This window comes from Vitis vinifera, chromosome 8 (genome assembly GCF_030704535.1).
Source record: "Vitis vinifera cultivar Pinot Noir 40024 chromosome 8, ASM3070453v1".
In the NCBI taxonomy this organism is placed as follows: domain Eukaryota; kingdom Viridiplantae; phylum Streptophyta; class Magnoliopsida; order Vitales; family Vitaceae; genus Vitis; species Vitis vinifera.
In genome coordinates, this window is record NC_081812.1 from 14,804,927 (window position 1) to 14,827,336 (window position 22,410).

At 35.6% G+C, this 22,410-nt stretch overlaps 3 protein-coding genes across 10 annotated transcripts; 2 read left to right on the forward strand and 1 right to left on the reverse strand.

The window, feature by feature from the left end:
• The first annotated feature begins 1,875 nt into the window (after nt 1-1,875).
• Nucleotides 1,876-6,708, forward strand: LOC100265489 (pentatricopeptide repeat-containing protein At5g42450, mitochondrial). Of its 2 annotated transcripts, none has more exons than XM_019221437.2 (2): nt 1,876-3,458; nt 3,569-6,708. In XM_019221437.2, exon 2 carries the CDS (start codon nt 5,003-5,005, stop codon nt 6,671-6,673), a length of 1,671 nt encoding a protein of 556 aa, XP_019076982.1. In that variant the 5' UTR covers nt 1,876-3,458; nt 3,569-5,002; the 3' UTR covers nt 6,674-6,708. The 2 variants fall into 2 exon arrangements, with proteins under 2 accessions (XP_019076982.1, XP_010653710.1); XM_010655408.3 differs by having other exon boundaries at nt 1,883-2,597.
• A 993-nt stretch (nt 6,709-7,701) lies between these two features.
• Nucleotides 7,702-10,896, reverse strand: LOC100246504 (large ribosomal subunit protein uL23). Its single transcript, XM_002278150.4, has 4 exons — nt 10,781-10,896; nt 10,624-10,676; nt 8,684-9,050; nt 7,702-7,926 (listed from the first exon to the last, which is right to left on the reverse strand). Exons 2-4 carry the CDS (start codon nt 10,637-10,639, stop codon nt 7,842-7,844), a joined length of 468 nt encoding a protein of 155 aa, XP_002278186.1. The 5' UTR covers nt 10,640-10,676; nt 10,781-10,896; the 3' UTR covers nt 7,702-7,841.
• Nucleotides 10,897-14,194: 3,298 nt separating this feature from the next.
• On the forward strand, nt 14,195-21,813 carry LOC100251648 (serine/threonine-protein kinase AFC1). 7 transcript variants are annotated; one of them, XR_786395.3, is made up of 14 exons: nt 14,220-14,546; nt 14,692-14,893; nt 15,467-15,493; nt 15,609-15,762; nt 15,849-15,897; nt 16,014-16,128; nt 16,354-16,445; nt 16,735-16,891; nt 16,977-17,041; nt 17,345-17,442; nt 17,537-17,642; nt 20,014-20,218; nt 20,446-20,583; nt 20,931-21,813. XR_786395.3 is itself a non-coding variant. In XM_010655202.3 (13 exons), the coding sequence occupies exons 1-12, from the start codon at nt 14,439-14,441 to the stop codon at nt 19,691-19,693; spliced, it is 1,257 nt and encodes a 418-aa protein (XP_010653504.1). In that variant the 5' UTR covers nt 14,219-14,438; the 3' UTR covers nt 19,694-19,717; nt 20,014-20,125. The 7 variants fall into 7 exon arrangements, 5 of the variants coding, with proteins under 5 accessions (XP_010653503.1, XP_010653504.1, XP_010653502.1 ...); XR_786394.3 differs by lacking the exon at nt 20,931-21,813 and adding an exon at nt 20,673-20,787; XM_010655202.3 differs by lacking the exons at nt 20,446-20,583; nt 20,931-21,813 and adding an exon at nt 19,610-19,717 and having other exon boundaries at nt 14,219-14,546; nt 20,014-20,125.
• Nucleotides 21,814-22,410: the final 597 nt, after the last annotated feature.

A 22,410-nucleotide genomic window follows, 5' to 3' on the forward strand; every position in this document is an offset into this window, starting at 1 on the left:
TTTTATAATTTATATGCAAAAGTTATTGGATTCAATGTTAAAAAGGATTATGTGAAACGAAATAAATCAAAATATAATATCTTGTAAGTGGGTTTGCTCAAAAGAAGGATATCGACAATGAGTATGTTTGGAGAATGAAAATCCAAAATGAGAACTGAAGGCAATAACTAGAGTTTGTTGTGAGGCAACATTTCATATTGTGTTTAATAAACAATTAAACAAGTGAATTGTGAAAGAGTTTATGGCCAATCAAAATCATCCTTTGGTGGAACAAAAGAATACCCAATTCCTTCAATCCCACATGGTTATGAAGAATGCAAATAAGGCTCAATTGAGTGCAATGTGTGATGTTGACCTGAGAACTAGCCAAATTATGGATTACATGGTGCAACAATTAGGTGGATATAGTAATGTTGACTTTACAAAAAAAATATCTACATAACCATATTGATTCTGATCATAGAGTTCAAATGAGAGATGGTGATACAAAATGTGTTATGACTTACTTGTGTGGAAAGACTTAAATGAATCAATTATTTTATTACAAGTAGAATGTTGGTGAAGACAACGATCTAACAAACCTGTTTTGGGCAGATTCTATAAGTAGATTGGATTACACTTGTATTGGAGATGTTTTAGCATTTGATACTACTTATCGAACTAATGCTTATTGAAAACCATTGGTCATACTAGTTGACATTAACCATCACCATCAAACTATATTGTTTGGATGTGCATTATTAGTAAATGAGATTGTTAGTAGTTATACATGGGTTTTGGAGACATTTTTGGATGTAATGAATAATAAGAAGCCCCTTTTTGTTATTATTAATGGGGACAAAACAATGTGTAAAGCCATTAGAGGATATTTTCAAATTCTTATCTTCGATTATGTGTTTAGCATATTCAGCACAATGCATTCACTAATGTCGGTATCAAATACATCATTGAAGAATTTGAATGTACATAAAGTGACATATTGGAAATGTTTAATCTTCATGGATAGTATAATGGATCATCCAATGGTATCATAATAGATGGTCATGATTTATTCTTTATCATCCAATGGTATCATGATTAAGAAAATACTTATTTGGTCTCTTGTTTAATAGGAAGGCATTAAGATAAAATATTTTTAATATCCATATAAATCCTCAAATCCTACTTTTAGAACATCTGGATTAACCAAACAAAAGTTTCTTAAAAAAAAAAAAATAGAATAAAAAACATTCCTTCTCAGTGGTTTGAGCCTTGCCTATTCTGGGTTATTGGGCTTGATACTGATGAAATGCCCCAATATCTTAATGTAATTTACTAAAGCCCAGATCTAATGGGTTATTATTGGGCCCATTCTCTAAGCAACCAACGCTGCAACAAGCATTCCTAGTTGGGTCTCACGTGGCTCAGCCCATCACAATCAAAGTTCCAATCCCAACCAATTTTAAGCTTGTTATCAACTTCCATTTTTATATCATCTCAAAATGTGAACCTGCAGATGGCCCAAGTCAATAATAGGACCATTTGAACGGTGGTTAACAGCCTAAACTAAGTGCATTCCAACCGTTGAACACCACTTCTCATTCGCTTCAGCTGCGGCTCTACCAACACGTGGCGTCTCTGAGTGAGAGGTCCAACATCAAGCTTACAGAGCAATGCAGTCGTAATTGGGCAGGTGTCACGCGTCCATTCATGGATGGGTATGGCGATGACTTTTACCACCATCTGCATGTGCTTTTCGATTGAAAATGAAGCCAACTATAGGTTTAGTATGTACTTTACATGTAAGCCAAAACATGGGGCGAGGGTTTGGATTATGAAAGGACAGAAAAGATCTAATGATGAAAGAAAGCGCGTGTTTGGGTTGATGGATAAGACATACATATCGTTCTGTCATCATCATTTTTCTCATTTTTCCTTTCTCCTTTTCTCCAAATGAAACGGCCCGCTTGTGCTGGCCAAAGTTGCGTCAAGGGTGGAAGTCCTTGAAAAGATATGTGCACATAAGGCCCCGACATGGTAGGGTGTGAAAATTTTTTTATCATTTCCATTAAGATTCAATCTTACTTTCTGAAACTTTTGAATCCAAACCCTAGTACAAAAGATTGCAATCATCATATCCTGGGTCACCTTCCATTGAGTAAAAAAAACGGAAAACAGGGCGAAGTCAAACAGAAAACGAGAAGTAGTTGGGAAAAACATTCTCCCTGCGCAGTTTACTCCATGGTTCGTTTTCATGGAAATGTAACTGGATTGACAACAAGGGAAATGACAACTGTACTGACAATGAGCTGAAGACACAATCCCGAGAAGTACGGAGGGTTTTTCATGGGTTTTAATTTCTTACAAGTAAGAAATGGCAGAGTCAGGCAATACTCCGCATTTCTTTCTGCTTTCAAATAATTATTTTTGGAAGGGTTTGACATTCCTTATTTTCTTCGAAAGCGGGGTTCTATTAATGTTATTTCTCTAGAAAATCCTCGCTTTCTTTTATAGATTCTTTGCCTCTGTGAACGGTTCAAAACTCTTCAGTTTTTCTCCCACCATCATCATTCTTTGTGAAGGGAGAGAGAATGGCTTCCCTTTGGGCTTCTCAAGAGGTGAGTTAACTTTTTCTTTCCATCATCTATGCTTTCCAGTTGGGTTTCTTGGCCATTTGGTTTTGGCAATTTTAATCATTTTTCTTTGTCCTTGAATTGATGTGCTCTGCTGTATGTGTCATGCATGGAAGTGGATTCTGATTGGGTTTCTCGGTAATAATAAGATAGTCCAATTCTTCTATGATTCTTTCAGAATTCGTTGTCCAGTTAACGAGGAATTGAGTTGCTTTTTTGCCGGAATTTTTACGTTTCTTTTGCCCCTTGAATGGGTTTCAAAGATTTCTTCAATCCTGTTAGACCTTCATATTGTAGATTTTTTGTGTTTAGGAGAAAAGGTGTTGTCCATTTGGAAATTACTTTTTCAACTATTAAGAGAATGTTAAAATATTCTTTCTTTTGAAACATATCTTCATATTTTATTGAGATTGCGGATATACTTTTCTTTCTTTAATAGGAAAATGAAGAAAAATGGTTCCAAAAGGCCAAAAAATCGAATATAGAATCATAGAATCACAGATTCACAATTTGTACAGGAGTCATGACTAGGGTGTATGCTTGTTTCTCCCTGTTCAAAACCAGTGGGCTTTGTAATGGTGGTTTTGCGGAATTTGCAGCTCACATGTTCACCAATTTGTCTAAGATGCAAAATATTAAATAAATAAATAAATAAGACTAATAGTTACTCGTCTCTTTTAGCCCAATTGACCTGAATACTTAATCTCTTTTATGTGATGAGTAAATCTGGGAGGGGTGAACTGGGAAATCATTACTCACCAAAATAGCTTCTTGTTGAGCACAGAATAGAAGGTGTCATTGTTGATGGAGGCCTGTGATCTATTGCTTTATCATAAAACTAATTCGGTATTTGACTGCTTAGAGCAATATATCTGATTCAAGATATTTGATTGCTTTCTAGAAATCACGTACCATTGTGTTTGCATGAGATGTCTTATAATCTGTGTTTATGACAGAGTATACTTGACCTGAAGCACAAGCTTCTCTGCACCACCTTTGAGCTAGAATCGGCGAGAACAGAAGCAAAAGAGGAGATGATGAGAAGTGAGGAGAATATAAAGCAGCTACTGCAGCTCTTGAAGATAGCTTACCTAGAAAGAGATGAAGCAAGAGGTCAATTGCAGAGTCTACTGAACAACGGCTTGCCGTCTGGGCCAGTTAAAATCCACCCAACACTTCCACATGCCCAACCTGTAAGCCTTCCTCCTCCAGAAATCGCAAAAGCAAACTCATGCTTCAAGAAATCTGATAATTTATCAGGGGCATACTACTGCCATTCCTATCGTCCATACCCACTAGATTGCCTTTTAGACGCAATCCTCCCCACTCAATACTTGTCTAATACAGACATGTCTGATTCGGGTACTTTGGGAGCATCCAAACAAGCTTTTGATTATGGGGGGTCTATGTCGGTGGGTATTGTCTCTTCTGAAGCAGGCATGATTGATCGAGCTTCCATGGTAATTGACAATCTGGTCAAGAGAAAGCCACTGCCTCAGAAGGGAGGACTCCTAAAGGCTGTAACAGAAGCAGGTCCATTGCTTCAGACTCTACTTCTGGCTGGACCTCTTCCTAGATGGCAAAATCCTCCCCCAATGCAAAATTGGCAAATTCCAGCCATTCCCATTCCAATTGAAGAAGGTGCTGCTGGTTTCGTGGACCAGAAATCTATTGTCAGTTTGAACTGCACATCGAGTACTTCATACTTGGAGATCTCTCATGGATACTTTCAAAACTCTTCTTCATCAATGTCCTCCTCTGCACATGGTTCTGGCTCATTCCTGAACAGAGGATGCCCATCATCTGATGGTACTGATAGTGATTTCATGCAAAATCATATCCCAGCTGGAAAGCGAAGAAGGCTCTAAGGATAGTATTAACTTCTGGTTTTTCTCCTTGTTTATAAATATGGATATCAATTGATGATGGTGTAACTAGTAATTGGGATAGTTAGGTCCTGATTGGATATTTATTTTTTGTATATCCATTGCTGGTTTTCTTGTTATGTAAACTAGCGTGATTAATGTTACAAAGCAAAACTCTCATAGCATTCTTAGGATGCACCATGTCAAAAATCTTTATACAGTTATTAGCTCCATATTCTTCTTTCTCCCTTGGTCTTCTCGTATCTCTAAATTTGTGAGTTGGGCTATTTTTCATGCGGCCACATCCTCCTGGGCTGCCATTTCTTGTATAACCTGCTAACTAAAAGTAATTGTTTTTTCCTCATTTGATTTCTGAAAGAGGGCAAAAGCCAATTTAATTTGTTGAGTCCATGCCACTGTGATCTCATGTGCCCAAATAAAACGGCTTTAGTATTTTAAGTTTCAACAAGGCCATCCCAACACCCACCTTTAGGTTTAGGATCTGATCTACTGCATTGATTTTCCATGAAATCTCCATGTTTTTCTAGGACTCGTAACCATTTTTACTGTGATAGCATCATGCACTCCATTGTTTACAAGACTTTGCACTCTCTAGCCAAATTCAAGCCACAAAGAGAAACCCACGCCTTAGCTTGCAACCAACTCAAAGAAAGCCAGAGAATTCATGGCCGTGCCATCAAACTAGGAACCACTATCCTTGAACCAGACATTGTTTGCTCATACTCTGCATCGAAGGCATTATGGGATGCTTGTAAATTGTTCGATGAAGTGCCTAACTGGGACGTGGTGTCGGCCACAGCCACAATTGGCTGCTTTGCTCGATATCATCATCATGAAGAGGCCATCTATTTCTTCTCAAGGATGTTAGCGTTGAATATCAAGCCTAACCAGTTCAGCTTTGGTACCGTAATTCCCTCATCGACTGCTCTGCAAGACCTTAATTCAGGCAGGCAACTCCATGCTTGTGCAATTAAGATGGGCCTTGAGTCGAATGTGTTTGTGGGTAGTGCAGTTGTCGATTTTTATGCCAAGCTGACCAGTATAAATGAAGCCCAGAAAGCTTTTGAAGATACCCACGAGCCCAATGTCGTTTCTTACACAACTTTAATACGTGGGTACCTGAAGAAAGAGAGGTTTGATGATGCTCTTGCACTTTTCCGGAAGATGCCTGAGAGAAATGTAGTTTCATGGAATGCAATGATTAGTGGGTACAGCCAAATGGGCTACAACGAAGAGGCTGTGAATCTTTTTGTTGTGATGCTGAGAGAAGGCACGCTGCCTAATGAGCGTACTTTTCCTTGTGCTATTAGCGCAGTTGCCAATATAGCAGCTCTTGGCATGGGCAGAAGCTTTCATGGTTCTGCGGTTAAGTTCTTGGGTAAGTTTGATGTGTTTATTGGGAATTCTTTAGTTAGCTTCTACGCAAAATGTGGAAGCATGGAAGAGAGTCTCTTGGTCTTTAATACACTTCCCAAGAAAAATATAGTCTCTTGGAATGCTTTGATATGTGGCTACGCCAACCATGGAAGAGGAATGGAAGCCATATATTTCTTCGAGAAAATGCAGGACACAGGACTAAGGCCTAACAGTGTTACTCTTCTCGGCCTATTATTGGCTTGCAACCATTCCGGTCTTGTTGACAAGGGCTATTCATATTTCAACAAAGCAAGGGTAGAGGAGCCCGGCCTGCTAACGCCTGAGCACCATGCGTGTATGGTTGATTTACTCTCACGCTCTGGGCGTTTCAAGGAAGCAGAGAAGTTTCTTCATGAACTGCCTTTTGTTCCAGGAATTGGGTTTTGGAAAGCCTTGCTTGGCGGCTGCCGGATCCATTCAAATATGGAATTGGGGGAGCTCGCAGCCAGAAAGATACTGGCTTTGGACCCTGAAGATGTGTCATCATATGTGATGCTGTCCAACGCACATTCTGCAGCTGGTAGGTGGCAGAGCGTGTCAATGATAAGGAAGGAGATGCGGGAGAAGAGGATGAAGGGAGTTCCAGGTTCCAGTTGGATTGAAATCAGAAGCAAAGTTCATATCTTTGTTACAGGGGATAGAAACCATGACCAACACGATGAGATTTATCAAGTACTGGGATTTTGTATTCAACATTTAAGGGAGACTTATTCTTTGGGCCGTCCTGAGGTGGAGGATATAAAACTTTATTATCAGTAAAGAGGTTCTTCATCAAAAAATAAAAAATTGAAAACATCTTCCTTTTTTTTTTGTCTTTTCTTTTTTTCTTTATTATTATTTCTCTTTCTTTCACTATTATTATCATTATCATCCGAATTTTTAATACATTTTAGTATAATAATTAGATATGTACTATATAAAATAATATTTTTAATATTATTTATTTTTGTTATTTAATATTAGTATGATTGTAAGTCTTTATTTAACAGAACAAAAAAAAAATTACTACCTTATTGATCTTTCTCTACAAAAGAGCCTACTCTCTTCAAATCTAATTTTGAAAAAAAAAAACAAAAAAAAAATCATTTTTCCAATAGTAAGAACATTTTGAACATTATAGAGGAATCAAATGACCTTGAGAACAATATATTTTGCTGAGCTAGATTTGTTGCATGAATTCCTATAATTTCCTATAATTTGATAGTCTCCTTCACCCTAATTCTTCCCATGTTTAAAGGGGAGTCGGACTTCCTATTTGCCCGATCAGGCAAACGAGCAAGGACAGGGACCATACTCATGATGAAAAGATACCCAGAAGCAGTGGCGGGCAAACACCGCACAATTCTAGTGAATATGGCCACGATTCATGAATTGGTAAAGGCCTGAGGTCAGGATGCTCAACAATAATAAGTTCCTAAAATTGGGTCTAGGCAAAACATATTGACCAGAAGAATCCATCCACACGAATGGCCGATCACAATCCACTAGTTATACATTCTCATAAGGTAGTCTGGCTCAAACCATGATTCAACTTGAAAGCACTGCAGAAACAAACCTGGTCCCAAATAATCAACTCTTTTGAAAGCCTTTGTAGGATGGGTTCCATAGTTGGATATTTCTCCACAGTTCAGATTAAGTACCCCATATACAAATTGCATTACCATCCACTAGGGAAGGTGGATAGATGTCTCTTCCAGAATGACAAGATTTGAGCAGGCACCTCATCAAAGAAGCGTGGATAAAAACAAAAGAAAAAATGGGGCAATGGTTCAGCTTAGACATCCAGCTAAAATGCAACTCAATAGAAACCCATTTATGTAATTATAGCCTCATCTCTCCGATCAAGGTTCTCAACTGACATTGTAATTAAAATATAAAATACTTCAAGCAAAGACATAATTTGAATCTAGAAAGGTTGGTTACTATTTTAAATAATACCAATCTTGTTTGCCACATCCAAAGCATCATAATCTGGCGTCAACCTAACATATGCTTTCTTTGTCCCATCAGGCCTGAAATAAAAGACAAAAGGATATATAGAACAAAATTTAGGAAAGGTATAAAACTGGAAAAAGAAAACACCACCAACTCGATATATATATATATAAGAAAGCTAGAATGCTGCATCTAAAGCAAGAAGAAAAATTACAGAACAAAATTAGAAATATGCATCACTATGATCTTAAGAGCTGTGTAGATTCAGTTCTGGGGATGTATATGGATTTCAAAAGAATTAAACCCTTCCATTTTCTTTTGCAGATCATCTGAAGGCACAAAGTATTCTTGGAATAGAGTCCTTTCCCACGATGAATACAGCAAAACAAGAGATCATGATAAACTATTTTCATACAGTGTCTTCAAATGCAGTTGTTTGCTGTGCAACTAACTACTTGTCCTAAACATGATGTATGTATGATTTTTAAAAATAACATAAGAGCTGAAATTTTTCTCAAATGAAAATTTGATATTGTCCACAAATCACAAAATATGAGGAAAGGTGAAAACAGTTACTCATCAAATGAATCCAGATTTGATACTTCAAACACATCAAATCAAACAAGGAAAAAGAAAACAGAGAAGAAAAAAATTCCTCAGAAGAATTTGGATTTAGAGTTAAAAGCACATCAACCACGATGCATCAAATAATATAGGAAGAAGTAAAAAGAATATGCCAACAAAAAATGATAATCATATGAATTGTTGCAACTGAAAAAAAAATGCCAATAATTTCAATTGAACTGCTGAGAAGATTCAAAATGAAGTCTTTACCTGATCAAGGTATTCACTTTCTTGGTCTGAATGTCATACATTTTCTTCATTGCATCCTTTATCTTCTTTTTGTCAGCACGGATGTCAACAATGAAGACAAGAGTGTTGTTGTCTTCAATTTTCTTCATTGCAGACTCAGTTGTGAGGGGATATTTGAGGATCTGGTACTGGTCAAGCTTGTTCCTGGGAGGGGCACTAATGCGAGGGTACTTGGGATTTCTTTCCTTCTTCAGTGTCCTTGGCCGGTGAAATGTAACTGATGTTCGTATTTTCTTGGCTTTCTTCTTAAAAGTCCCTCCACCTGATTTCACTGTCTTGGCAGCCTTTTGGGCCTGGGCTTTTGGGTCAGTCTTTTTTGTGGATTCAACTGCATTGAGAAAAAATCACCCTAAGCCTAGTAACAAAGTCCAACAACATTTTTTTATGGATGTAACAAAGTCCAACAACATCAACACCAGGTATTTTCTAGGCAAAGTAAAGAGGTGCTAAGAAAATGAGTTAACTCCAGAGAAGAAAGAGATTGCATGGCATTGGCTTACAACTGAGTAAACAAATGGATCAGACCATCATTATTTACCAAAAAAGATGGACACTAAAGTTATATAATAGCGAGTAGACCAATGATATGCAGGTCATGCAATCAGACACTCGTTATAGTTATTTCAAACGACTATTTAATAATCATAATACCAAATAAAGTTTGCTTTCCATGCTGTAACTAACCACACTACACAGGTTATGATCTCTAGCAGGCCTCCAAATAGAATTCAGACCCAGGTGCTAGAAAAAGACCTAATGGGTCTTGAGGAATTACCAAGAAATTCTTTGATTTGTTAAGGAAATATCTGTCTTTCACATTTCCATGAATAATGACATTGAGTACCATCAAGAAAGCTTTTCAAGGAAAAATTGTGACTGATCAAGTGATTTTCTCAAAAACTAAGTGTCATTCCTTCCTTCCTTCCCATTCACCTTTCTCAATAGCAGAACAGTTTAATAAACCCTGAACCTCTCATTCTCTATGTTGCTCTGCAAAAGGTAACCTGTGACTTCTATTAAAGTTCGAAACTGCTCCTCTCCCATAGAATGGTAGCAGCCGAAATCTGCAGTTTGATTTTATTTCCTTCACACTCCAACTCAACTCAACAAACAAAGCCTTAAACCACAACTGCACAGGCTTAGCGGCACTCCACAGTCCACGCTTATTTTCTCTGTCTTGGACCATATATTCCATTAAATCATTAGGACCTTTAACTTAATTCAAGTCCCATGTTCCAATTTTGAAATCAAAATCAATCTTACTTGCTGCTGTGCACAGCACACATTATGATATAAATCATTTGCAAAATTGAGAACCGATACTTTCTTTGTGGACAAGGGAGTTGCCAGAGAAGCTTAGATAGATAATCAGTTCCTTGATCATGCCTGAAGATTTCTAATAAATGCATAAGTTTTTTTTTTTTTTAAAAAAAAAAAAGGAAATCTTTCTTTTCCATTAAGGCTATCTTAAATCTTTTTTTGAAAAATTTGATTTAAATAATGGTATTGAACCTTATTCCTCACTAACTAAACAATGAAAATGTAATGGAAATGTGATGAGCTAATACATCATTCATATACCCTCAACTAAAATTTGCGACGAAGCATTTTCCAAGGAAGACCCAAACAACATGCAAAGCGCTTCTGCTAAAAATTACATGATACTCCCAATTTTTTATGAAATTGGCTCTCCTCTGTTTTAAAATAAAAATAAACCCTTGTTTTTCACTCATTATTCCGAGAACCAGTCAAGGTTCCCCCCCCCCCCCCCCCCCCCCCCCCACCCCAAAAAAAAAAAAAAAAAACAACTCGAAATCAAGAAAATCGCATCACGAACACAAAAATGGGAATAATCTGATACACACACGCATTCCACAGGATGAGAATGGCTAAATACATACCTTTCGAAGGAGCCATTGCCCACCAAATGTCACCTAAAAGGCTAAAACTCTACCTGTAAAAACAATTCACAATACACATCAGATATAAAATTAGTTGTAAACGTAAAATCAGATGTCGGAGAGAGACCGAGAGAGAAAGAGAGAGCAGCAGCAGCACCTGTTAACAACTGACGAACTAGGGTTTCCCGAGACGGTGAAGACGATAACTGGAGTTTTATATGATTAAATTTTTATGTCCCATAAGCTTGTCTATTTTTTATGCCCAAAATACCCTCACTTAACATATCCATATTAAATAATATAAAAAAAATGTCTTTTTTTAATGGAACAATTTATGATTAATTTTTATTACTTTTTCTAGATTTAATAGTTGTAAGATTAATTTTTTATTTTATTTAAAGTAAAAACTTTTTTTTTTACAGGACGATTATAAAATTATATTTTCTTGAAATCAGATAAAACTTTCTTTTACATCTTTATATTTATATCTTACTTTCAAAATATTTTTATTTTTATTTTGATTGACGACCGATTCATATTCTTTTTCTTATACCTAATTTTTTTCCTTTTTCTTTTTAAAGATTTGAGTCAAACTTGAGATTCGATTGTACTAAGACTTCCAAATCAAGTTTTCAAGTTTTATATTGACTACTTTATATTTATAATTTTTCTTAAAAGTTGTCTCGCTTTTGAACTCCCCACCTGATATCTTATACTTAGCAACTTTCAATTGATACCTCCACACTTGTGTCCACCTCACTAAACCTATAATAAAAGATTTGATAAGAATACAATTTTTTGTTTATAATTTGACATAATGAGATACAAATAAAATTAAGATTGAATGGTGCACATAAATGAAATATAAGTGCATTTTTAGAACACTTCCTAGTACTTAATAACATTCAATAATGATTTGGAGCTTTTTTCCCATCAATACAAGAAGTTTGAAACCTTTAAATAAGAATTGAAAACTCATAATTGTTAAACACAATCTAGGTTCATTCGGTCAATTGACTACTAGTTGTTAGGGTTATCATTACCCAACCAACTCAATTAGTTCTCTTCTACTCAGTCAGTCACATTATAAAGTGCATATAATACCTTAGTTTGAGGCTTAGAATCTCTAATAACTTGTATTCAATTTTGAAAACTCTTAAAAACAAATTTATGAATTATTATATTCACGATTTTAATAAAAACATGAATTCATCTAATTCATAAAATATAAAAAAATTAAAAAAATAAAAAGAGTAAAATAATTTAATACTTTGATGATCTTAGGTGCATAAGTAAAAATAAAATGCATAATCATAATGCATTAATAACCTTACAAAGAAATATTTGACAAAGGGTCTTTATTGATATTTTCTTTGAGATGTTCTCATTCTTCTTGATTGGATTTTTCTTTGGTTTAATTTATCTTTATGATTTTCATTTTAGAAAATTTCTTGCCTAAATATTTATATACTATGAAAAAAGAAAGGATTAGAAAGACTTGTAAAACAAAAAAGATATATGGTATAAAAACTTATTAATGTCCGAGAGGATCACTAAAACTTAATGTCCTACAAAATCATCAAAACTTACCTGAAAGATAAATATGTTTAAAGTAGGAGATAAGATGTTTAAGTACATAGGAGAATCATTACAATAGTCTTAGACTATTAGACTTCAAATCTTTACAATACCATATCTTGTTCCTTCATAGCATTTCATTTGAAAGGAGTCTAAAAATCAACATTAGCAAATGAGACGAGGAGAGTATTGTGCGAGTACAAAAGGGAACATACCTTTTCTAGTAAACGGGATTTGCAACAATGGGTTCAACAAAAGTTCCATGTGTCCATTAGCCAATCAACCATATCAAACACTCTTAAAAAATCTTGTGAGGTGAGATGAAAAATAACAATGTTAAGCAGCAAAAAACCAACAAAATACCAAAAGTTGTAATAGACATTCTATGAGTGGTTTCTTCAATATCAAGAGAAAGTGAAAAAGGCTAAAGAAATAATCCAAACCAAAGCAAAAGAGTTTTTGCCTAAATGATTCAAAATTTAACTTCTCTTGTGACTAACTAGATCGTTTCATATTGAGACATAAAATCAAGTGTTAACAACGATTAAGTGAAACTGGTTAAGTTGTTATGTGGAACATTGATAATGTTTTATTGAAAATACAAACTAAACTACACTAATTTCATTTGAAGGATATTTACAATATAGATGAAACATGGATATTTTATTGATTAGAAAATTATTTGTTTGCTACAAAGCAATTGCAAGGATGCAAGAAGGTAATGAGAGAATTACTATTGTTGTTTGTTGCAGTGGAAATGATTTCCACAAAGCACCCCTTTAGTTTATTGGTCAGTATGGTAATCCTAAATGCTCTAGATGTAAACATGTGCAATCTTAGTTGCCACTATAGAGCAAACAAGAGAGTGTGGGTGATAGAGATGTTTTCTTAAAGTAAACAATCTTTGTTGTCACTATAGAGCAATCTTAGTTTACTTTTTCAAGCATTTGTTGGTTGATTTGACAAGAAAATGAATGATAGAGATGTTTTCTTAAAGTAAACAATTGCTCAACCCATCCAAAGATTATTGCAGCTTGAGAAGAGTAGAATTATTTTTCCTGCCTCTTAATACAACACCAAAGATTCAACCATGTGAAGTTGTGTTATTTGAGTACTCAAAATTCATTATCAATCTTGTTTTTCTTCTAACATCTTGGAGGTCTATGAGTTAGGAGTGGAGTAATAAATCTTGAAAAGATTAACATATTCAATGTTATCAACTTCGCTAATATGACTTGGGACTTTGATGTGAAGACAATAACTACAAACTATTTTCAATATTATAAGATTTGATTAGATGAAGATATGATTTATAAACCACCAGTTAGCAAAGACGAACACATTCATGGATCGTGTGAAACTATTGTTAGTTTACAAAATATGAATATTATGGATGTTGAGTATCTTTTAAATTATCGTATTGGGAATTGTATAGCAATGAAATCTTGTAATGATGAAAAGATTATTCAAGGGGTAATGAATAGGATTATTGATGATCCTCATGATCTAGATAGTTGTATTTACCAATTGTTTCTTCAAAAGAGGTATTTCAACTAGTAGTAACCTTAAATGAATACTTGTTACAATATGAAAAAAAAAACACTAGATGCAATGTATGCATCGTAAAAAATTAAGGACAACATTGAGTTTAATCTAAGTACAAAGAAAAAACAAACTTATAGAAGTTATAAAAAAATATTTAATCATTATGAATTTTTGTTTTTTATTTTGTTCTAAAGTAATTCATTAATTTTTTATTTTATTTTATTAAATATTTATTTATCAAGGTTTTCTTATAGGAGACTACAACTCATGGATGGGCCGGAGAGCCGGAAATTGGAATTCAAGTTAGGCCTGAAATCCTCGATTTCGACAAGCTCAACCCAAATTCAAAACGGAAACACTAAGCCCACTAGATCATGAATGTGGACACGCAGCTGTCTTCTATGAGAGCAAGTGGGCCCCACCTCTTTCACGTTGTTGAATCCACGATTAAATTCAAGGCCCCGCCTTCTAACCACGGTTGCAATAACCACACATTGGGTTCTCCTCACCTGACTCTGGTTATCTCCTTCCCAGATTATCATCAGATCTGCTTCAGATTAGGGTTTCAGGATCCCTATGTTTCCATCAATTTCTTCCGAATTCCCCATTCCACTTTCAATTCTCACCGCCAAATCTTCTCCAACTCGTAATATTTCCTCTTTGCAAATTCGTTTTCTTCGAATCTGAGAAAAATGGAGACACAGAGGATCACAGAATTTCCACACAAGAACATGGACAAACGCCCGAGGAAACGTCCTCGCTTGACCTGGGACATGCCTCCTCCCCTTCCCCCTCCCAAGGTTTGTTCTGATTTGAGATTCGATGTTCTATTTTTGGTTGGATTTCGAGATTTTCTTTATTTTCACAAAGAATCGTATGTGAAATTTGGAGTTTTGAGATTTTTTTCCTAATTTTTAGAAAATGTATTTGATTGACGAGAATCAGGTTGTTTCTTTGCCTTTGCTTGTGAATCTTCATGTTGTGCAGGTTGTTCCGGGGATGTATTGCAGTCAGGAGTTTGTGTCTAACTACCCCTACTCGTCTCTTTTCTACAAGGGAGTCACTCGCAATGGATCACCGCCTTGGAGGCCTGATGATAAGGACGGCCATTATATTTTTGCCATTGGAGAAAATTTAACTCCGAGATGTAATCTCTAACTACTACTTTAGTTTGAATTTTTTGTTTTGAATTTTGGGTTTTGCAATGAAGCCTGTACTTTTAGTTTCATCTGCCGATTACATTGGGTTTGGTTGAATATGGGTGGTAGGTTACAAGTTTCTTGGTGCATAGAAATTGGCTTAGTTGATGAACCCTCTTTGTTCCACCAAAATCGTTGGTAAACAAAAGAGAGTGTTTGAGATTTTGTTTGCTTTTGATCTGTTGATCCATGAGTGAAGCCATTGAGCGCCTCATAATTCAGCGGAAAATTGTTTATCTTTATAGAGTAGCTTTTTTTGGTGGGAGGATGGGGGGAGGACCCTAACAAGGATTGTTAAAAGGAGTTTGGATTGGCAACCATTGAACCATTTGTGTTCACACTGTTCTATTTGATCTTACATCTATAAGCAAGCAAGATTTGAGTGATGATAATTTATATAAATCATTTATTTGCAGATGGCTTCATTCTTTCAACGACCTGCTATCTTCTGTTCTTGTTTGATCTAATATTCATTCATAACTTGGTGTGACTGATACCAATGTTTACCTTTATGATTGCAGACAGGATTATCAGCAAGATGGGTGAAGGTTGGTTTTCTTGTGATCTTTTTAATGCTCCCCTTTTTATTTGTTGTCATCTTCTTCTTCCTTGTATACATGATCTTTATGTTTTAACATACCAATTAGATCTGACTTCTTGTAGGGACATTTGGGCAAGTGCTGGAATGCTTTGACAATGACAAGAAAGAAGTTGTGGCAATTAAAATTGTTCGTTCAATACATAAGTACCGTGAAGCTGCAATGATTGAAATTGATGTGCTACAGAAGCTTGCCAGGCATGATGTTGGAGGCACTCGGTACGGACTCTCTGTCTCTTTGTGTTCTGTTCTTGGTTGTAGAAGTTTGAAGTGTTTTTTGGTATAAGTCGTTTCATTCTTTGCAGTTGTGTGCAAATACGGAATTGGTTTGACTATCGTAATCATATTTGTATTGTAAGTATTTATTGGTACTTGTGATTTGATTCATTTGAAGGGGCAATCCATGTTGTTTTGTGCCTAAATATTCTGTGAGTTAAAAACTTGCGGATGGATTTAAATGGTTTGAGCAGGTCTTTGAGAAGCTTGGACCAAGCTTATACGATTTTCTCCGCAAAAACAGCTACCGTTCTTTTCCTATTGATCTTGTTCGGGAGCTTGGCAGACAACTTTTGGAGTCTGTAGCATGTGTGTGGACAATTCTTGCACCATTCTATCTATATTGCAGTCCCTTGATGCTTAAATGATTTTTAAATGATACCAAGAATCTGGGCATTGATGTTTACTAAATTTCATGTCTTCTTTCAACATTTGTTTAAAACATGAAACACTATTGTTTGAACTAGCATGGTGAATTTAATAGTAAACCCCACATCTGATCCACTGATTCACATCACTTTGTTATCCTTGCAGTTATGCATGATTTACGCCTTATCCACACTGATCTGAAGCCAGAAAATATTCTTCTTGTTTCTTCAGATTACATCAAAGTGCCAGATTATAAGGTATTGCGACATTAAAAAAAAAATGCTATTGTTTATATCCATAGTTTCATTGATGATTTTGTGTATGTTCACATGTGTGTTATTACACTATTGAACAACTTTAGGTTGGAAAAAAAAGACAGTAACCTTTCCTTTCATCTTTATATTGAGTTGGATGTTTTCTTAAACCATGTTAAATGTTTTTGATCCCAATAACCAGTAAATTTCTCAAGGTTCTGATTTTTATTACTATTTTTAATTTTATTTTATTTACCATTTATTTATTTGAACTCTTTCCTCTGCAATTTAGTTTCTATCACGGACTATTAAAGATGGTTCCTATTTCAAGAATCTGCCTAAGTCAAGCGCCATTAAGCTCATTGATTTTGGGAGTACAACATTTGAACACCAGGATCACAACTATGTGGTGTCAACAAGACATTACCGTGCACCAGAGGTTATTTTGGGTAATTGTTAACTCCCCATTAGACTCGGTAGTTGGTATTTTGATATTAATAGTTTAGATGATGAATATTGTTCTGTTTACTGCAGGCCTTGGATGGAACTACCCTTGTGATCTATGGAGTGTAGGATGCATACTTATTGAACTTTGCTCAGTAAGTAATTCTGAGTTCTACCTGCCATCCCTGTACTTCCAGATCAAAATCATCCATGGGGAGTTAATTATAATCTGGACTTCTAGATCAATTATGTTTACATTAGATCAGATTAACTATTTTGGTAATGCCAATCTTTGCTAATTAAAACTATTCTTAGGTGCTGTTGCTTCCATCATAAGATTTCAAATCTTAAACCAGGGAATATGACTATGAGTCTGAATATTGATTGTTGGATGTTTCTATTCTTGATTGTGATGTTTGGATTTGAGGTTATATTTCTTCTCTTTTACTCACTGGCAGGGGGAGGCCCTTTTCCAAACACATGAGAACTTGGAACATCTTGCAATGATGGAGAGGGTGTTGGGACCTCTGCCCCAACATATGGTGCTGAGAGCTGAGTAAGATAGAGTTTGTCGGTTGTTCCTTTTTTGTGCATTCTTTCACTGCTTCTACATTGGCAATTTTCTTACACCTTTTCTGATCCCTATGCAGCCGCCGTGCTGAGAAATATTTCAGGAGAGGTGCACGATTAGATTGGCCCGAGGGCGCAACCTCTAGAGAAAGCATGAGAGCAGTTTGGAAATTGCCCCGTCTTCAGGTAATTGTTTTGTGTAAATTATATCTCATCATATTATTTGTTGAATCAAATGTTTAAAATTTCACCCAAGTTATCCTTTAATTGTTTTTAGATAAAATGACATGTTGCAGATTTGCTTGCTGTGTGATTGCTTCTTCTCCTTGGGTTTTTTTAGTACCCATATTATTTTGTGATAATTCATATATTTTTCTTGCATTCTTTCTTAGTACATGCTATTTTGCAGAAATTTTTTCTGTTGAAGCAACATGGACATTAATTTGTATTATGCTGGAACCAGAATAGCATGAAAGTACATTGTGTATGATGCTTGTACTGCTTCTGTGATCATTTCTTTACTCTTGTCTATTTATTGCTGTAGTTCTCTGATAAGTTTTTCAACCCAGTAACTAAGAGGGTCTGGATGCAATTTGGGATCTGCTGTGTCTGGTGGTTGCTTCTACCCAAGTTTGAATCTAAGAGATTGAACTTGGCTCAATTCTTGAACTGTACCAAAATTTTTCTATACCTTGGGTAAAAGTTGATATCTAACACTGCTCGACACATAGTTTTAAAAGGCTCGAGGCGTACCAAGACGCAAAGTCTTTTTGGAGCCTAAGGCGCAAGACTCAACTAAAGTGCGGGCTTTAATGAAATGAGGTGCATTTTAGTTTATATATATAATTTTATATAGTACATCTGGAAAGGTACGCAGCTGCTTCTTCTTCTTCTCTTCTTCCTCTACTCAGTGGCTTCTTCCTCTTCTTCTTCGTCGTCTTCTTCTGTACACATGAGACGGGAGCCCTAATCTGGGTTGGGCCTTTTTTTTTGTCAAATTTTTGTTGGGTCAAAACTGGTTGGGCCCCTTTTTTTAAGCCTTAATCTGGGCTGGACCTTTTTTTAAAAAAAATTGTTGGGTCAAAACCATTCTGGGCTGGGCCCTTTCCTTTTTGTTTTTTTTTTGTTGGGCCAAAATGCAGCATTTTGGGCTGCGGATGTTTTAAAGAGGAAGGGGCCAAAATGTTGTGGCCTTTTTTTTCTTTAAAATAAGCTGCAGCTCAAAATGCTGCGTTTTGAGCCAATTAAAAAAAAAAGGGCCCAGATTAGGATTCTCTGCGCCGCCTCTGCAACTCGTTCGAGGTCAGTGGATGAAGAACAGAAGAAGAGTGAAGGGAGAAGAAAAAAGTGCCTTTTTGGGGCTTTGCACCTGGCGGAAGGCGATCGCCTTGTGCACCTAAGCTGCGCTTCCTTCAACAGGCCTCACCTGGAGTAAGGTGAGGTGCCGATGGTTTGTGTCTGGCCACCTTGAGCCTAGGCGTGCCTGAAACACGCCTTTCACAACTATGGTTCAACATGGGGACTTCTTGATTTTAAATGTCTGTTAATGTCACGGGAAACTAATATTGGGTTCAGGTGTGTATGTGAACCAATACCAATTGTAAAATGCTATGGCTTATTTTGGTTCAAGATAGAAAAAGAGTATATGAGGAAAAAAAATTTAAAAAGCTAAGAAAAACAATTAATTGATACAAATAGATATATAATAGATCGAGCTGCTTCTTACTGATTTATAGAATTGTTACCATTGAAATTTAGAGAAACTAATAGCACTTATATTCTTTCTATGTATGATGTAATGTAATATGTATTTTTATTTTGCCATGTTTCTCTCTTACTTTTCTGGATCTTTCCAACATTGGCTTATCCATGTAGTATTTATAGAAATGCACTGTGTCAGTGCCATGCAACATTTGCCTATAGCCATTCCCACATGGAGTTGTCTGATGAGGGTAGTTCAGATTGGTTCAAGTGTTAATACATCATAGGCAGTTCTTGCAGAATATTGGGAAATTAAGCATCGAATTACTTACCAATTTAACTAGTTGGCAAGCCCCTTAAGATTTGTGTCATTGTTGAGGTTGTTTGATGGCTTAAAACTCACTGTTGCAAAAGAGCCTTTTTTTTTTTTTCTATAACCAATTGTTTCACAGATAGGGAATGGTGCTTCTGCTGCTTCTTCATTGCTTCCATTGTGGTCATTTTTGATCCATGCTTTGCTGACTTGGGCGATATAATGTTGAAACGATAGTTCAAATTGGGTGAACCCCTTATCTCTTAAACACCTGCACATGTGAGCATGCATGATCATGTGCATGGGTCCATGCTGAATATATACCAGTATAATCTTTTGCATCTCCAACATATGTGCTTAATTTCCATCTGGAAAGAGATGGATATTGATCTGTTTGTAGACATTTTGAAATGTATACTGGGGGCTGTTGCTTCTGAGCCATATCATTTTTATATTCTATTTTCTATTTTCTAACTGTTTGATTTGTATGTAAGATGCAAGGGATATTTTGGGCCTCATTATAATTTGAATTGTTGCATGCAGAACCTTGTAATGCAGCATGTGGATCACTCTGCTGGTGATCTGATTGATCTCTTGCAAGGGCTGCTAAGATATGACCCAGCGGAGCGGCTTAAAGCAAGGGAAGCTCTCAGACATCCTTTTTTCACAAGGGATGCGAGAAGATGTGGCTACCCCTTGTAATTGAAAGCCATCGACCACAATTAGCATAAAGCCACTGCATAAAGAGGTGAAAAAAGTAAAAAGAAAGTGATGGGGCCAGAGATATTGACTGACATTATTACTGACTCTAAGCTGTACTAATTGTATGATTATTACTGTATAGTGGAGTGGACTCTTTCCAATTTCCTATCACGGTTTTCATTTATCTTTGTGATCATCAGATCTACTGTGATTATATTTGAACCCCGAGTTTCTACTAAAATTTCTAGCTTCTTGTGTGCGCCTGGTGAACAGATTGATTCATGTGTTCTCCCAGTCTGATCCCACCTCTTTCCTCTCTATCAAAGGCTGGTCGCCCGTGGGTTACCCTGTAAGCCCTCTCTTTATCCCTGGTCTCCATGTCAAAGGAAGTTGGGTGTTTCAAGTCCAAAGGTAAGCATTTTTCCGGATGATTATGATTATTTAATTGGGAAGTGGTTATTTAATTGGGAATCATTCACTCAAGCTGCCTTTCAACGCAGGTGGGCAATACTAATAGGAGTATTTTACTTTTAACACTGTTCTGTGCAATAACTAGTTTAAGGTTGACACTGTTTGGGCATAAATTTATGGAATGGTCCTGGTTGAATATAAAAAGCGTTAGATATTCAATGCAATAATAGAATAAGGTTTGAATTCCTCGAATATGAAAATGTTCGATATTCATTAGAGCAAGGTTTAAATATGAAAAGGTCCGCATATGACCTGCGCCTTAAAAAAGGAGGATATTTCTGTAACAGGCGCGTAATTACTCGTCGGAGCGGATTTTTAGAGAAAGCCAAAGGCGAGACGGGACAAACTTGTACAGGTTAGTGACAATCAAGAGATAATTTAAATGTTTTTATTAACGGTTTCTTCATAACGATTAACGGCTTAATGTCAATTCTTAAAAGGAACATTAAGTTAATTAAATAACAAATTCTTCCGGTACTTCTTTCATAGATAGACGGATATTTTTATTTTTCCAACATTCCAACAAGTTTTACTGAAATGTCGTGGGTTCTCGAAGTCTGTAAAATTGTTTAAGATATCACCAAAGACTTTGAATAAAAAAAATTGTGTAAATTTGTTTGAAAAATCATCATGAATTCTTCCTTTTTCTTTTTAATATATAAATTATAATGTTTTTTTAGAAATTAGAATGGAAAGAGATTCCGATGGAAGAAGGATAAGGTTCTGATTTAGCTCAAAAATATTTTTAAGTCGTTCCTTATAACTCTTTAACTTTTTCTCTCTTTTGTTAAAGATCTTTTATGATTTGAATTCAGCACTTAGGTTTTTGGAAAAGAAAATCGGTTGAGGTTTTGTTTATTACATGGAAAAAGCTCAAATATGATTATTTCTACAGAAAATTACATAGGGAAAAGCCCTCATGTGCTTGATTTTTGGAGAATAAGTTGATTTTGTGTAAATATATTTTCACATTGGCGGGAACAACCAAGAGGGCTTGATTTTTGCACTTTAGTATGCCACATGTAACCCTTTAGTTATTTAGTTAATTAGCATTTGATCTGAGTAGAGTTAGTGCAAAATGCCAAATGTCCAATCATTTTGATGTTATTTTCTGTCATATTACTATTTTTATATCTTGATTATTTTCCATGAAAAGTGAAAAAAAGAAAAGGGAGAATTATGCGGTCATACACCAAACCTAAAAGAAAATAACTTTTAAGAACTTTGCTTTTTGCTTTTTAGATGCGGTGAATCTTGGGGCAAAAAAAAAATCATCATTCATGCACTATGATAGTAAATTGGACAAACTTTCAAAAATACCCTTAACACTTCCATTTGTATCACCAATTTGGAAATGACACGTGAGCAAGTTTTAAGTTAGCTCTCCATCTAAGATAATGACATGGGTCATAGTATATGTCACCATCCAACAAATTCCACATGGATAGGATTTAAAGAAAAAAATCAAGACAACAAATTTCACATGGATTGGATTTAAATAAAAAAAAAATCAAGAGAAAAATTAGACACCCTAACATTTACCCTAAACAAGTATTTTTTTTTTCCCTTTTGGAAGAGACAAATTTTGAAAGCAAACCCTAACTCCAATAATCAACCTTTTTTTCTTTCTCTTTCCTTCGTTATCACAAATCGTCACCATAGTTTTAAAATACTTAATGCGCACCAAGGCGCAAAGTCTTCTTGAGCACTTAAAGCACCCTATTTTATATATATAATTTTATATAATACAATTAAATTTAATAATTG